The sequence below is a fragment of the Apiospora phragmitis genome, assembly GCF_038363925.1.
Source record: "Apiospora phragmitis strain CBS 135458 chromosome Unknown utg000003l:1.0-2676785.0:1.0-2680665.0, whole genome shotgun sequence".
Classification (NCBI taxonomy): Eukaryota; Fungi; Ascomycota; class Sordariomycetes; order Amphisphaeriales; family Apiosporaceae; genus Apiospora; species Apiospora phragmitis.
The window spans coordinates 1,545,223-1,560,957 of record NW_027117401.1 but is presented as its reverse complement, the minus strand read 5'-3'; the positions used below and the strand labels follow the sequence as shown (position 1 = coordinate 1,560,957).

At 56.4% G+C, this 15,735-nt stretch overlaps 8 protein-coding genes across 8 annotated transcripts; 3 read left to right on the top strand and 5 right to left on the bottom strand.

The window, feature by feature from the left end:
* Positions 1-243: 243 nt before the first annotated feature.
* Positions 244-1,792, bottom strand: PG994_002853 (uncharacterized protein; the record flags this gene model as incomplete). Its single annotated transcript, XM_066854262.1, has 4 exons — positions 244-921; positions 984-1,354; positions 1,413-1,515; positions 1,703-1,792. 4 exons carry the CDS (start codon positions 1,790-1,792, stop codon positions 244-246), a joined length of 1,242 nt encoding a protein of 413 aa, XP_066720117.1.
* A 1,052-nt stretch (positions 1,793-2,844) lies between these two features.
* Positions 2,845-3,851, bottom strand: PG994_002852 (uncharacterized protein; the record flags this gene model as incomplete). The annotated part of the gene is made up of 3 exons (XM_066854261.1): positions 2,845-3,436; positions 3,462-3,695; positions 3,784-3,851. The coding sequence occupies 3 exons, from the start codon at positions 3,849-3,851 to the stop codon at positions 2,845-2,847; spliced, it is 894 nt and encodes a 297-aa protein (XP_066720116.1).
* Positions 3,852-4,851: 1,000 nt separating this feature from the next.
* PG994_002851 (uncharacterized protein) lies at positions 4,852-5,306 on the bottom strand (the record flags this gene model as incomplete). The annotated part of the gene is made up of 3 exons (XM_066854260.1): positions 4,852-5,025; positions 5,155-5,165; positions 5,222-5,306. The coding sequence occupies 3 exons, from the start codon at positions 5,304-5,306 to the stop codon at positions 4,852-4,854; spliced, it is 270 nt and encodes an 89-aa protein (XP_066720115.1).
* Positions 5,307-5,786: 480 nt separating this feature from the next.
* Positions 5,787-6,430, top strand: PG994_002850 (uncharacterized protein; the record flags this gene model as incomplete). The annotated part of the gene is made up of 4 exons (XM_066854259.1): positions 5,787-5,789; positions 5,863-5,901; positions 5,969-6,002; positions 6,159-6,430. 4 exons carry the CDS (start codon positions 5,787-5,789, stop codon positions 6,428-6,430), a joined length of 348 nt encoding a protein of 115 aa, XP_066720114.1.
* Positions 6,431-7,107: 677 nt separating this feature from the next.
* On the bottom strand, positions 7,108-8,061 carry PG994_002849 (phosphoglycerate mutase-like protein; the record flags this gene model as incomplete). The annotated part of the gene is made up of 3 exons (XM_066854258.1): positions 7,108-7,567; positions 7,736-7,805; positions 7,971-8,061. The coding sequence occupies 3 exons, from the start codon at positions 8,059-8,061 to the stop codon at positions 7,108-7,110; spliced, it is 621 nt and encodes a 206-aa protein (XP_066720113.1).
* Positions 8,062-9,353: 1,292 nt separating this feature from the next.
* On the top strand, positions 9,354-11,131 carry PG994_002848 (uncharacterized protein; the record flags this gene model as incomplete). Its single annotated transcript, XM_066854257.1, has 2 exons — positions 9,354-10,177; positions 10,252-11,131. 2 exons carry the CDS (start codon positions 9,354-9,356, stop codon positions 11,129-11,131), a joined length of 1,704 nt encoding a protein of 567 aa, XP_066720112.1.
* A 301-nt stretch (positions 11,132-11,432) lies between these two features.
* On the bottom strand, positions 11,433-12,943 carry PG994_002847 (uncharacterized protein; the record flags this gene model as incomplete). The annotated part of the gene is made up of 5 exons (XM_066854256.1): positions 11,433-11,867; positions 11,962-12,091; positions 12,171-12,222; positions 12,312-12,606; positions 12,671-12,943. 5 exons carry the CDS (start codon positions 12,941-12,943, stop codon positions 11,433-11,435), a joined length of 1,185 nt encoding a protein of 394 aa, XP_066720111.1.
* Positions 12,944-14,562: 1,619 nt separating this feature from the next.
* PG994_002846 (glycerate kinase) lies at positions 14,563-15,650 on the top strand (the record flags this gene model as incomplete). Its single annotated transcript, XM_066854255.1, has 2 exons — positions 14,563-14,859; positions 14,904-15,650. The coding sequence occupies 2 exons, from the start codon at positions 14,563-14,565 to the stop codon at positions 15,648-15,650; spliced, it is 1,044 nt and encodes a 347-aa protein (XP_066720110.1).
* Positions 15,651-15,735: the final 85 nt, after the last annotated feature.

Here is a 15,735-nt window from a genome sequence, read left to right as displayed (position 1 = left end):
TCCGGTAAGTGAGCCAGAACTCGAGCATGTGGCACTGATGAACGTCCCCCTTTTCGTGCCCATCCTACAATCGGATTAGCCAACAGCAGTTTTACACACCAAGGAGGTATTAAACGAACAACACCTCGATGATACGCAAGAATGCAACCACCATGTGACAAAGTGCCCAGCAACCAAAAGTCGGATCTATATACATGCTGTTCATTTTTGCTGGCTAAACAGTATATACATCTGTCATGAATCTCATGTCGCCGTCGCGAACCGCTCGGCCAGCCTCGCCGTCTCCTCGGCCTTGAGGTTGACAGCGTCCTTCTCGAAGCCGGCGACGGCCTTGTAGGTGGCCCCGATGCTCTCGAGCTCCTCCTTGGGGATGACATCGTACACGTTGGCGAAGCCGTCGGGCGCGCGCTCGTGCGCCAGCTGCAGCACGTGGTCCGGCCCGTTGGCGCGGTTGGCCATGACGATCTGCGCCGTCGGCGGGAGGCGGGCCTCCTGGTAGACCTTGAGGGCCGCGGCAACGTCCCCGTCGGCCTGCTGCTCCCGCAGGCACCGGGCCAGCGTCTCGGCGTCGATGATGGCCTGCGTCGCGCCGTTGGACCCGATCGGGTACATGGCGTGCGCCGCGTCCCCGAGCAGCGTCAGCCGCCCGAACGACCAGCGGTCCACCGGATCGCGGTCGCACATGGGGAACTCGAACACGCTGTCCGTCTCCGCGATCAGCTCCGCCATCTTCAGCCCCCCACATTCCCACGCCGCAAACGGCCCCGCGAACCGCTCCTTGGGCACGCGCTTGGTCCAGTCCGTGACGGGCGGCGTCACGTCCGGGTCGCCCTCGGCGCGGACCCGCAGCTCGGCGATCCAGTTGACGAGCGACTTCCCGTCCCGCTGCGCCCGCCCGCTGATCGGGTACGCGATGAACTTCTGGTTCGCGTGGCCGGCCCACACCATCGAGGCGCCCGTCAGGTAAGGGCGGGGCGCTCCACGCACCCGCGCCAGAGGATCCGGCCCGAGAAGCGCGGGGGGCCTTCGTGTGGGTACAGCAGGCGCCGGACCGTGCTGTTGATGCCGTCGGCCGCGACGAGGACGGCGCCCGTCATGCTGGGGATGGCGGCGTCGCTGCCATCACTCCGGCGGGTAAATTTCGCGGTGATGGAGTCGCCGCCGCCCGTCTCCACATCTTGCTGCTCGTACGAGCTGAGGGCGTGGTCGAGGTGGATGCGGTCCGCGCCCAGCCGCGCGCGGGCCGCGTCCAGCAGCAGCATCTGGAACTCGCCGCGGTGGACGGAGAACTGCGGCACGCGGTAGCCCGCGCGCGCGCCGCGCGGCTCCGACAGGATCGAGGTGGCCGTGGCGGCTGTAGAAGTTCAGCTCCTCGGTCGCGACGCCGATGTCCTGCAGCCGCGGCAGCAGACCCAGGTTCCGCAGGATCAGCACCGCCGACGGCTGCACGTTGATGCCCACGCCCAGCGTGGTCAGCTGGGCGCTGGCCTCGAAGACGTGGATGTCGGTGAAGCCCTGTACCAGGAAGAACCGAAGTGTTAGCCTGATATCTCGGCAGCATGTGTACATGATATGATATGAATATGCCTAGTGAATGTGGGGAAAGCAGATCCAAAAGCCTGCCATGGCCGTCGGAGACCGTTCAGGGCAATGGCCATGCGGTGCTACTACAATATAGTATGTGCTGTGGGCACTCCCTTACCTCGGCGTGCAATGAGAGGGCGGCAGTCAGACCCCCGATGCCTGCACCGGCAATGATGATCCGGGGTTGCGGAGTAGTGAGATAAGGCATAGTGAAAGATGCGGCAAGGGGCTAGGACTTTCAAACAACAGTCTAGGAGCGATCGTAGTGGGGGAGGAGATAATGGACTTGAGAACCCTCCTCTTAGTATGTATGGTAAGAATGAGTGAGTCGCCCCAATCCTCCTCCGTCGCCGCAGGAATTGCAGAATCATCCGGCAGCTGGGGAGAAAAACATCTTGCGAGGTCGGCGCCCTTGCATATGTGGACAGGGTATTGTTTTCTTCAACTCTCCCTCGTCAAGCTGAGAACAGGGCGATCACTGGATCTCGGACCTGGGGGTTAGGGGGTCCAATCACTTAGTTGAGCGGATATAACGGTGCGTCGCATCCCCCTTTTGACTGTGTGAGGACGCGTCTAACTTGAAGGAGCATATATTGTAGGGTAATATGACAGCTGTATACTTGATCTTGCTAAGTCTTGACCCGGCAATGTAAGTACCATGGATTAAATGAGAAGAGGATTTTGACTCAAGAGGTTAGACTTGGGCAGCACAGTCAAGCCCGTTGAAATGGCAAGCGTTACTTACCAAGGGAGAAACCTGGATCCTCAAAGATGGACTGAAAAGTCTTTAGTCCGTGTTATTGGCCAGTGCTAAGTTTCGGTATTTAGCCACGGGTAGAATCCTCGAAGCGAACTTGGCGCTGGCTGTGGGCTTCAATGAATAGAAGTGGAGAAAATACGATTCTAAACCACTTGACCGACTATTTCTGCCCTTTGTGAGGATATTCGCTGGCTCTCTTCCGAACCGGATGCTCGCACGGCACGATACTACTGCAAGACTAATATGGCTGTCCGGCTATGAGCAACTATACATGTAGTGTTGTCAGTGTGCAGGTCTGCATCGCCGGTTGTTTATGGGCTGATATCAGGTACGCCATTCACGGGGGGAGGGGTCAATTGCCTCAGTAGGTTGGTTTGGTCTAGGAACTCTGTTTCTCTCTATATCTAGTGTCTAGTATCTTTCTCTCTCTCTCTCTATGCTTGGTGTCTATATCGTCTATCCTGGCGGCTGACATCTATGACTCTAAGGGTGTGTCGTTTTCATCGTGTGCTCGTAGTTGCCGTCCCGTTCCCTCTCTCCTTATTTCCAGCCAATACGGTACAGCTTATAACCGCTTTCATCCCCACGCCCGAGCCCATCCGGCTTCGCAAGCGTCTCGATGTCGAGGATCGACAGCTTGCGCCCTCCCGCATCCTTGGGACACCGCTCGCGCCAAAAGCCGCCTCGACCGTGTCGCTAATTCCCTCGAACTTGCCGGTGGTGCGGACGGCGATGAGGACCCAGAAGAGGCCGTCGGGCGCCAAGAGCTGCGCAGCGCAGTCCCGCAGCCAGACGGCGTGTTCCGGGGCGTAGATGACGTCCGTGGCGACCAGCATGTCGGCGGGGAGATCCAGCGGTGGCGCGCGGGACGGTGCCGACCAGTCAAGGTGGCAGGCGTCCACCGGCGGGCTCTCCACGCCGGGGAAGTTGCTGGCAATGTTGGCGCGCAGGTTCTCGAGAACGACCGGGTGGAAATCGGTCGCGATCAGGGGGTTGGGCTGCGCGACGCCGAGATGCGGCAGCATCTGCGCCAGGACCAGTCCGACGAGTCCCGTTCCGGCGCCCAGCTCGACAATGCGGGGCGCGTCCCTTCTGGGCGAGGGCCTCGAGTCCGAACCGGCCTGGGTCGGCGCACATGAGCTCGGGCAGGATGATGGAGGCCGCGAAGCTCTGCAGGCCCACGGCGGTGTGGTCCGTGCTCGCCAAGGGACCGTCGGTTAGGCGCACACTAATACCATTTTTGCAGGAGCCCGTCACCGGCGAGGGCGCCGAGGAGCACAGCGTGAAGGAGAAGTCGCGCACGATGCCCTCGTCTTCCTGCTCCCTCCTCGTCGGGGGAGCTCGTGAAGGACTCGAGGATGCAGTAGGCCTTGTCGGTGGCCCGTTGGCGCGCGTCGTCGGGGATGAGAATCATTTCCTCGGCCCGCGAGACGAAGGACGTTAGCCAGCGGATGGCAAAATCCCGTTCGAACGCATCGGTCCGCAGTTCCTCCAGTGCTTGCTTCATTTTTTCCGCATCTTCATTGTCGTTCTCATCCTCGGAGACGTAGCCAGAGTCGACCCGGAGGTGTGGACGCAACAAGCAATGGGTTTTTCTTTGCCTTCTGGGGCGACTGCAAAGCGAGAGACAGCGGGATGGGGCAGTAAATGGCCTCCAAGTTTTGCAGGCTTGATAGGACCTGGTCCTCCGTGAATATATCAGGCCTGCGCAGAGGGGGTAGACTGCCAGTCGGTGGCAGCGGGAGAGCTGCGGCGCCCATCGAACCGTGCTCCGATAAATCGGCAATGACCACCCGGAGAAATTGACGGGGATTGTGGCCAGTTACCGGGGAAGGGAAAGGAATGACTGGAACAAAGGAAAAGGAAAGGCCGAAACTTATACGTTAGTACGTACACATTTTCCCCAGGGGAATTTCAGCCGAGACCCACTGGATCAGCACGATCTGAACGGCTGGAATTTGGGGCTTGTCTAATCTCCTTAAGGTCCCTGCCTGGGTGCACATGGTAATTTTTTTCTTCTTCGCTCCGGTGTAAGCCGGGGTGGCCTAGAGTGTCAAAGTATCCACACCGCCGCCCCCTCGTGACTAACTCGTTGGCCTAGACGCCTCAACGCCCATAAGCTAAGTCAACGTAACCCGTTTGTTAGATATCGATTAGGTACTCCTGAACACGAAGTTGGTTCTTCCATTGCCCCTTAACAGTTTGTGTTTTTTTCAATGACTACAAACTGAATAATCCTACTCACCGGATTTTCCATGCTGCAATCCTCTCCCAACCCGAGCGCTTCCTTGGTTCTTCGTGGCGCATCGACTCTCAGAGCTGAGGATAGATGTCAAGTGCAAGCTTCAACTTCAAGTCGTGTGATTCAGGGGCCAACGACGGTGGTGGTGGTTTAGGAGCTTTTCTCGAGCTCCCAGAATGAGATTTCCTTTGCCGGATCGACCATATATCGTACAATCGTGATGTCCTTTTTACACAGATAGCAACGTGGGCTTCCCAATTCAAAATCAATGATACCTCCCTTGATAACGCTTCGGCGGTTCCAACTCCGTCACACTATCCTTGACCGTTTGACCCTTCCGGTACTCTTCTTCGAGAGCGCGTTGCATGTCGAAGTCCAGCTGGCGTTCCTTCTTGACGCGCTGCTGTTCCATGTCCCTGACGACACCCTGGTGCATTGCCTGTACATCTCCCGTATTAGCCCGCAATTTGCGATTTCATGATATAACCTTGTAAAGCCTGGCAGGCGCATTGCTTCCAACAAAGCGATGTCCTGAGAACCAATGCAAGTACGAGGGACATGCACATACATCCTTCTCAACTATTTTCAGAGTCAGCAGGCCACCAAACCATGAAATGCTGTGTAGAAGGACTTACATTGTTGTTGAAAGTGCACGAAGACGACAGTCCCTAAGGCCAAGAGGGAGGTGCCTGCCAAGGTGAGCTTGGAAGATTGCGACATGTTGTACAGGTTGATGGAAACTGGATTTTCGAGAGGTGTAAGTGGAACTGTTATAACATTGTTTCATGCAAGATCCTCCGCGACTTTGTTTCCTGATTGCACCTCGTTTCTGGTCGTCTTCTCATGGTGAGCCGACGACAGAAGGATTTCGCAGTCGGGAGCTTGGGCCACATTATGTCACATGCAGCTTAGCTCCGTCTGCGCTTGACACCGACGTCAATCCAGTGAGTGTCCAGGCGTATCGGCTAGCTGTTACATCTGCTACACAGTGCATCGTCCTGACTTAGGTAATGCCGCGCTGCGACAGTTGAGTGCATTCCGGGCCCTTACCTACATCAATCATATCATCCATTCCCCAATCCTAAAGCACATTCAACGCATCACTCATTAAACCAACCACTCTACAAGAGCCCGCTCCGCCCAGTTGCCAATTCAGTTGCAGCACGCACCCCGCGACTCGACCGGTCTTTGCAAGCCAATATGGTATGCCTGTTGTTGCCTTGACCTCGGACCAATTCATGGGTGGAAGTTGCTAACTCAACGTGCTACCTCGCAGTCGGCCCAGAACTCCCAGGGCATTCAGACCTTGCTTGATGTAAGCCACACTCCCCTCTGTTAATACTCGTCCATAACGTGTGAACTAATTAACCTTCGTATTACAGGCCGAGCGAGAGGCATCCAAGATCGTTCAGAAGGGTACGCATCGAGTCCCAGCACACACCCGCCAGTCGACTCTCCCACCTTTCTCCAAACCCTCACCCCCGACTGTCTACGCCGACGAGCGAAGCAGTAACGAGTGCCTTTTCTGATCCAAGCTTCTTCAATTACTAACTCCATTGTCCACTCCTCCAGCTCGCGAGTTCCGTACTAAGCGCGTGAGAGAGGCCCGCGACGAGGCCAAGAAGGAGATCGACTCATACCGCAAGAACAAGGAGGAGGAGTTCAAGAAGTTCGAGTCGGAGCACGGCGCCGGCAACAAGGCCGCCGAAGACGAGGCCAACAAGGAGGCCGAGGTCCGCATCAAGGAGATCCAGGAGGCCGGCAAGAAGAGCCAGGACAAGGTCGTGAGCGATTTGCTGAAGGCCGTCTTCGAGATCCACCCCACCCCTCACGTCGAGGTTTAATAGAAGAGACACGCACAGGGAGAGAGAGAATGTCTGTTTTTATGGGATCGTCGTCGTTATCATAAGTAAAGAAAACATGCACGCGTCGTACTGAAGCTGAACTGGCCCGGCGCGATCCCACTTCAACGCAGGTTCTCCGTAGAGGGAAGGGTTGTTTCACCGAGTACTTCGCCGTGCGAGATTGGGGAGAGAGGAGGGATGATTACAGCGCCATGCTCTCCCAACCCTACCATGAGGGCTCTAGGCGGCTGCTGCCCGGGTCACCTTGGTAAAGAAAGCGAAGCATCAGGTCGGGCATGTGTTGTTAGTGACCGGTTGTGTGATTGTCCCTATCTGAGTATGGTGTGTACAGCATAGAAGAGAGCACAGGTTCTGGTTTAGGTTGCATGAAAGCTCTTCGGGGCCAATATCAAAGTTATGATTCTCTATTTGCCGTGCATTCATGCGTAAGGTGGCCGAACAGACTTTGGATCTTGACCAAGTCCTTTGCAAGTGATCTCAGGCTCCTCCGTACAAGCCTCCCCAAATACGACGTTATGCGCAATGCCAGTTCCAAAGTCGAGTCGTGCGGTACTCGCAGAAGGAGGAGCGGTACAACCCGATTCTAGACATCAAATCAATACTGGTGGGTATACCTCTAACCGAGCCCGGTGCATGACCAAGCACGCCGTCTATGTCTATCCGTCTAATTGGGCATCTCCTCCGGCAAGCCGCTGCCGAGCTCTACCATGTCCTTCCAGCTCTTGCTCATCCCACCGCCCTTTCTCCTCGGTCTCCTCCCACTGCTTGAGCCTGATGATCTGAGGAACAGCCCCGTCCCCACCCGCCGCCTCCTCCTCCTCGAAGTCGAAGATGCGGTAGTCGGCGTTGAAGCAGAAGCAGCCCGAGACGCCGAGCCGCAGGAACCCCGAGTGGCTGACCACGATGACGACCTTCTCGGGCCGGTCGCGCAGCCGCCGCAGCACCGCCTGCCCGCGCGCCAGGATCGCGCCCCGCGTATGAAGTAGGCCGCGCCCGCCGGCGACCGCTTGTCCGGGTACACCGGGTCCAGCGTGCTGAAGTCGACGGTCGGGAACTTGGGCGCGAGCGCGGCGGGGCCGCCGGGCGTGCCGGTGTCGCAGGGCTTCGCGGAGTTTTCTGGATCACCACACTGGTTAGTCGACTCCTCGCACTTTCTGTTCATGAAGAAGAAGAAGAAGCAGAAGAAGAAACTTGGCGGGGGGTGGGGGGGGGGGGGTCTAAGGAGGAAAAGGATCCCTGCCTGTGACCCCCCCCCCTATTCCTCTTTCTCTCCGCCATGCATACCTTGCCAGCTTGCGTCGGCCTCGATTTTGACGCCCTTCTCGATCAGCCAGTCCAGCGCGCCCATGGCGGTCTGCATGGTCCGTATCATGGGACTGGTCACGATAAGGCCGGCATTCTGGGCCAGGGATGGTTGATCAGGTTCGCCCGAAGCTCCTGCACTTGGGCATGCCCATTCTCAGTGAGCTCTGGGTCATGGATGTAGTAGTCCTCTGCCGCCAGCAGGTTAGTAGGGAACTCGTGAGAAATTCTCTTTCAAGGGGAAGGAACTTGCTTGTAAGATTGTGCAATGCCTCGGCATGGCGAATGAGAATGAGTGTCGGGGCCATGCTGACTGACTGCCCTGGTTTCGTGATCTCGTTGCGATTATGCCTCTATGCTTCTTCAGGACACGTTTTGAGTTAACCAATATTGCTCAGGGAAAATCAGCAGCAAAGCCTGTCTTCTATCAACAATATCCACAATAAACGAAGGGCGGAGGAAATCAAAGAGTGAAGGCTCAAAAATCTATTTTGAAGGCATTGCGTTTGCTAGAAGTGACAAGAACAGGTGGGCTATACAGAGGTTTGACTCAGTCAACTCACAGAGCACATTCCGTCGTAAGACCAACGAAACCAAAGAAACTCATAGCCGAATATGGCAGTGCACGATAGAGCGTCATCGCTAGCTATTGCCTAACCGTCTTAGCAATGGACCTAGTCACATATTGGACAAACAAATTCTCAGGGACCACACGTTCGGCATAACCGTACATGCCAGGTTCACCACTTGTGAGGTCGGGCGTCAATGAGAACACCAAATGCAGTTCGTTCACATGGAAGCTTGTCAGTTGTCAAGATCAGATACAAAGCATGCAGCACAGTGCGAGCCTACAATACGTGCAAGAGCCTGGAGGTATGGAAGCGTGGAAAACCAAGGTAAAAATTAGCAGTCGAGATCACAAGAGGATTACGGGGATCTCATATTCCATGAAGTCCAATCATACCTGTCTTTGGAAATCGAGGATTCGATTCCCTTTGCAGATCGCCCGAGACGAGCGTATGGCCAGAAGTGCCTGGATCAGATTCCGGACTAACCAGATCTCACCTTCCACCAAATGCTACCTGAATGCTTTATCTAGATGCTGCCAACGCTCGCAAATCACTCGAATAGAACAGTCAAGTGCATAATAACGACCATAAAATCAATAATGGGCATTAAACTCGTATCGTTTATTCAAGTGTTTATTCAAGTGTCTAGATCTGTTGACTTTTGGATAAACGCTGGCTGTCCCTAATTAACTCTCAGACCAACCGTAGTACAGCCATACACTGGAATAAACGCCTGCCAAAACCTTTGACGTGCACTTGGTATATAATAAACCCTGGAATAACTGTTAAAAATCTAAAGTGTTAAAAAGTTATTCAATGTTGAATCCGATTATTAGACGTGTATTGGACGGTCCAAGAGGCATTATTCCGTATGCCCACAGTGGCAGAGTCCTTTTATTTAAACCAGCCTAGCCTGCTACGGTAACCTACTACCTAAGCTCCCCAAGGCTCCACATGCACTGAGCGCGTTGTTCTAGGTCGGATATTCACTTCAATTCACCGACATGCCAGGTCGGCGCCAATTTCCCAAAATGACGAGCATTGACGAGCTGTTCAAGGGCGCCGGCAGCAACAGCAAGCGCAAACTTGATCCCATCCGAGACCCCAGCCAGGTGTACAAATCCGCACGTTTAGGGAACGGTGACGGCCGACACGCCCACGTCGAGGATGACCCAGACACAGAAGCCGGCCCCGCGATGCCGCCCGACGACGAAAACGAGGAAGGCGACTACGGTCCTACCTTGCCCCCGGAGGACGAGGAGGGCGACGACGAGGAAGGGCGCTTCTTCGGCAGTGGAATCACCTCGGAGCAACGCGAGATCCTCGACTACGTAGATGGCGTCGAGATCCCCGCCGAGCAGAAGATCGACCTGCCCTGGCTGCGCAAGACGTCGCTCAACTTCGAGAAGCTGGTCTTGCGCAACGCCCAGCAACGGGCCAAGTTCCCCGACGATCCTGCGAAATTCATCCAGTCCGAGGCCGACCTGGATGGCGAGATCAAGGCCCTCAGCATCCTTACCGAACACGCCGATCTATACCCCGAGTTTGCGCGGCTAGGCTGCACAGGGACCCTGGTTTCGTTGCTGGCGCACGAGAACAGCGATATCTCGGTCGACGTGCTCGAGATCCTGAACGAGCTGACGGATAACGACGATGTCGACGCGACGCAGGAACAGTGGGATAGCCTAGTTGACGCAGCGCTCGAGGCCGACTTGCTGGGGCTCTTGGGCAGCAACCTGGAACGACTCGACGAAAAGGAAGAAGTCGATCGTAACGGTGTGTACTACGCACTGGGCGTGCTGGAGAATTTGGCCAGCCGACGGACGATAGCCGTCGAAGCGGTTGGTAGCACAGAGTATTTAATAAAGTGGCTATTGAGACGGATCCAAGCCAAGGAGAGCCGGATGAGCCAGAATAAACAATACGCAGCCGAAATACTGGCTATTTTGGTGCAAGCCAGCCCCAAAACCGGAGGAAGCTCGCCGAGCTAGACGCTACGGATATTATGCTACAGCTGATCGCAAGCTACCGAAAACGAGACCCAGAAAAGGGAGGCGAGGAGGAAGAATACATGGAGAACCTATTTGAGGCGCTCACGTGTCTCGTGGACGAGGCGGAAGGAAAGACCAAGTTCACAGAGGCAGAAGGTGTCGAGCTGTGTCTCATCATGCTTAAGGAAGGGAAAATGAGCAAAGGCCCGGCATTGCGACTCTTAGACCACGCGACCGGCGGAGCGACCGGGGCGGAAGTCTGTCAGAAGATCGTCGAGGCCGCCGGCCTGAAGACCATCTTCACCATGTTCATGAAGAAGACCGACAGCCAGACGCTGGAGCACCTGATCGGCATCTTCGCGTCCATGCTGCGCCTGCTGCCGGGCGGCTCGGCGGAGCGGATCCGAACGCTCGCCAAGTTCGTCGAAAAGGATTACGAGAAGACGGTAAAGCTCGTGCAGCTGCGGCGACAATTCGCCGCGCGTGTCGAGCGGGCGGACGCCGAGATTCGCGCGGAGCAGGCGCGGCTCAAGAGCGCTGAGGAGCGCGACGCGTACGCGGGCGAGTGGTTCTCGCGGCGGCTGGACGCGGGGCTGTTCTCATTACAGACTGCCGATGTGGTGCTCGCGTGGCTCGTGGCCGAGGACGATGGGGCGCGGGGGAAGGTGACGGCGCTGCTGGCCGAGCGTGACGAGACGCTGCGGACGATCCGGGCCTCGATCGAGGAGCAGATCGAGGGCATCGACGATGAGGAGGAGGGGCCGGATGGCAAAGATACCAAGGAAATGTTGACCACGCTTTCCGAATTCCTCCAATAGGATGGGGCAGTCGCTAGATTGTATAATATAGTGTATTAAAACGAGCAGTGGCGTCGTCAATAATGAAGTGATCTAATTAAATAAGTCTTATTACAGTAAGGATGTGCTCGTCTACTAAGTACCGGTCAAGAACTTGGTTAAGTCGGTAAAGAAAAAATCAGAAAACTAGCCAGTTATCCCGTTACCAGTGATTCCATTGCCAGTGATTCCATTGCCAGCTCGTATCCCATTACCAGCTAGTTATCCCATTGCTAGCGAGTATCCTATCGCCTGCCAGTTGTAAAGCGTATCGATATTTCAATCAGACAAGGCCCAACTTGCTGCAACCCCTGATCCGCTCCCCGTAGAACCACAACAAGACGGGAGTCGGCACAGCAAGCGCGAGCGTCAGGCACGCCAACAGGCTATTCCCCCACGCGACGCCCAGCGCGTCGTACATGGCGGGCGCGAACAGCGGAAAACTGAAGCCGCACATGGTGCGCAGGAACGCGCCGACGGCGGCGGCGCTCGCGGCGTGGCGGGCGCCGTACGCGTCCGTGACGTAGGCCTGCGCGGCCTGGAAGGCGAGGATGAGGCCCGCGGCGAGCAGCACGCAGCCGAGGTCCGGCACGAGCCAGTGGATGGACGGGCGCGCGGCCCAGCCGTAGAGGAAGAGGCCCAGGGGCGTTAGGAGGCCGCTGAGGAGCATGGGTGGGATGCGCCATTCGGGGACGCCTTGGTCGCTGTTGTAGTATTTCTTCAAACGGGCGTAGAGCTAGAAAGGGAGGTGGGACTACGTGTTAGAGTTCGTTTAAAAAGGGGTCGTGTAGAGGAGGCTGAGAGGAACTTACGCCGTCGATTAGGGGGTGGCTGATTTGCAAACCGATCATGAAGCCGAGGCACAGTGACAGGTAGTGGAGGCTCGAGGTGGTCTTGCTCATACCATAGATGTCTTGCCAGACGCGATCAAAGGTGGAAAGACTGTTTGTTCAAGACGTGTCATATCAGCAGCTTTTCATTCTCCTAATTGCGGGCACGGAATTGAGCGGTAAATACCTACAGAAGATACATGACACCATACAGAAAGGCTCTGTACACCGACGGTGCCTGAACTGCCGGGTGCGCGACCAGCATAATAAACGGCAAGACGAGGCGGCGGCGGACGATGGACCCCGAGCTCTTACTACCGGCGTCGTCGTACTGGGTGCGATAGTTCTTGTTACTACTGTCCTTGTCCTTTTCCGGAGGCGCGCCGCCCGCCTGGCGAGGATGTGGGGCGCGTAGGTCTCGCGCAGGAAGAAGAAGGCCGTGACCTGGACCGCGACGTCGAAGAGGGACGTCGACCAGAATATCCAGCGCCACGAGACGCGCTGCGCGATGTAGGCGCCGACGATGGGCGCGACCGTGGGGCCGAGGAAGGTCAGCATGCCGTAGATGGTCTGGCCCTTGCCGAGCTCCTCCTTGGTCCATACGTCGGCGATGACGCCGTTGCATAGCTAGTAGTACCAGAGGGGAGAATCAATGTTCGTGCACACGGAAAGGAGGTTCGAGATGACTTACGGCTTGAGGCGCGCTGCCCCCGATACCGCTCAGGAAGCGGAAAGCCAGCATCTGGCTCCGGGACGTGCAGAAACCGCACGCGGTGTTGAAGGCGAGGTAGATCAGGTTGGCGTACTGCAGCACGCAGACACGGCCGTATATCTCAGAGAGCGGTGCCAGAACGAAAGGCCCCTGAGCGTAGCCCAGCAGGAAGATGGACATGACCAGGGCCTGCATGAAGCTCTTGGGAATGTTGAGCTCGGCGCCGATCTGGTCCAGGGCGGGCGTCACCATGGTAGACGAGAAGGGCGAGATGAAAGTGAAGCAAGACACCAGAATAGTAGCGACCTATTTCCGCTTCCAAGTCCAGTTGAAGGGGTTTTCTGGGTCTTCGGGACCATCCCAGGAGACCTAGACGAGGTGTTAGTGCGCTGCTCAGAAAATATTCAGGGGTAGCTCTTGGGGGATAGGATAGGCGGTAACATCGTGATGCACACTAGTATTGCTCGTAGCACAACTCACCACGACATCTTCGTCATTCTTCTTCTCCATCGATAGCTGACTGCTATCCGGGCTCGACATTTTGCAATAGAGAAACGATCCAGAAAAAGACCATTTGCTCACAAGAAAGAGGGAGAGTAGGTGATGGCTGGCTCTTAGACCTTGAAGTTGGCTTCACGTGCCCAGACCAGAATAGTACTTCCAAGGCCATACGGTCAACAAGCTCCCCTATAGCCTCCGTCGCTTCTCTAGTTGGTAGGGCTGGGCGCACCGCGGGATGACGACATCCACACTCCATTCCCTGTATTGTAACTGATCGGCAAACAGGCATTGAGGGCGGTACAGTCTTGGCTGGAGATGCGTAACGGCACGCACGGCCCGGGTGTGGTTGCAATCCCAGCAGTGCCTTGTCCATATTTCTGGGCCCCGGCCTCTTATTGGTTCTTCTTGCGGGCCGTGGTCACGAAAGAAGCAATGCTGCACGCGACAGCGTGCCGGTTTGGGAGATGATGGGAAATAACTGAGGAACAGCTGTCGCATGCGTTCCAATAGGAGTTGCAGGTCAGCTGTTTACGTAGTATGCAAAGACAGGGGAGGGGGGCTTTAGGCAAATGACAGCCAATTGCTTAATAGACACCTTTGCAGCAGTCGCATCATCCAAGCCGACGACATCTACTCGTAAGCTTTTGTGGCGTTTCTTGTTTGTTACGTGGTATGCTTGTGCCATGACTGCACCTATCATTGGACGAGATAACTTCAGCCCCCTTCATTGGGCTGTATCTTGGTGGTTACTTTATCTGCGTTGCCAAGGCAGGGCCTGCTTGACTGCAGCTTGGCCATCGTGCTGATGCCGTCAGTTGCGTGGCTCTCCTGGTGTCGTGCATCGGGCAGGACACCGAGTTCTAAATATGGCAGCATGTCAACAAGGCAGGGAAACATTGAGCGGGACTCCCCGGGGAAGATCGCGATATAAGTGTAGCAAGCATCTCACCCTTGCAACTGACATATCGAGTTATCTGCAAAACATATCTTCTGCATCACATTTCAGACATAGTTATTCTCCTCGGTCATGTTTAGGGATACGTTCAAGCTGGATAGACTCCAGTCATTCTCCAAGAAACCCCACGAACATGACATCAGGTTGCTTATCGTCCGTCCGGTTTCAAGGAGACCCTAGGCCCGGAACAAGTTGCCGATTGCATCGAGGACGGGGTGCGGCGTGTTCTGGACGAAGAGTACCGCCTTTATTAAAAAGGTGCCTCTGCACGATGGGGGTGAGGGCTTCGCCATCGCCCTGACCTCTGCCAAAGGGGGCGATTTGCGGTACCTGAGATGTCACCGGTCCTACGGGGCAGCTCATCCAGTCGTGCTACGGCGTGTTCGGGGACGACGAAAAGACGGCCATGATCGACATGGCTTCTGCTGCCGGCCTGAGACTTGTACCGAAGGACTGTCGAGACCCTACCGCCACGACGACGTATGGCGTGGGACAGCTGATGGCTGCCGCGCTTGATCAAGGGTGTAACAAGATCATCATTGGCTGTGGGGACTCCGGTACCTCGGATGGAGGTGCTGGCATGCTGCAGGCTTTGGAGTGCAGTTACGTGCAAAGGACGGATCCGAGTTGCCGGCAGCGCAGGGAGGCGGGAGCCTATCCGACCTGGACAGCATCTGTCTGGATGGGCTACATCCCCGGCTACGAAACAAAGGTGTGCTCTCCATCACGAATAAATAGCTGGTCAGCTAACCCAAGAATTCAACAGACAATAAAGTGCAAATCGAGGCCGTGTGCAACATCAAGAACGTCTTATGCGGTCCACGTGGCGTAGCCCGGGTATACGGTCCACAGAAAGGGGCCACCCCGGAGCAAGTGGAACGCCTATCAGTGGCACTGGAGAAGCTTGCGGCGGCGGCTCAGCCCATCTGCGGGGGAGAAGAAGAAGAGATAGGGAACCTTCCCGGAAGGGGAGCCTCCGGCGGGCTGGGAGCAGGTCTGCTCCTGCTGGGCGCCCGACTGCGGGCTCGACAAGAGGCCATCGACGAGTACTTCGGGCTCGCCACGCTCTTCGACGCCGAGCCGTGGGACATCGTGATCACGGGCGAAGGCAGTCTCGACTCGCAGAGCACGCACGGGAAGATGACGGTGGAAATCGCCAAGCGGGCCCAGGAGCACGGCGCCAAGGTGATCGCCTTGGCCGGCAGCATCGGAGAGGACGCAAGCGAGGTATACCAGGTCGGCATCTCGGCATTCATGAGCATCGTTGACGGGCCTTCGGACCTGGAAGAAGCCAAGAAACACACGGACAAGCTGTTGCGGAACGCGGCGGAGAAGGCGATCCGTATGGTCCAGGCGGGCATCACCTTGAGGCAAAACGAAGCGCCTCGACCGGCACCACCGGTGATAATGCCGCCCAGGAAGGAGAGCCCAAGAGGCAAGCTATTACCAGACCGGGAAGGAGACCGCTCTTTGTTAAAATTTGCGCGGGTAGCAACATCATAGCGTTGGAATAGGTATTGATCAGGTGTTTTCCACAAGTGTTGCTGTCCATGGTGTGAGTATCCCGCCGCTGTTTCGAACACAGTGG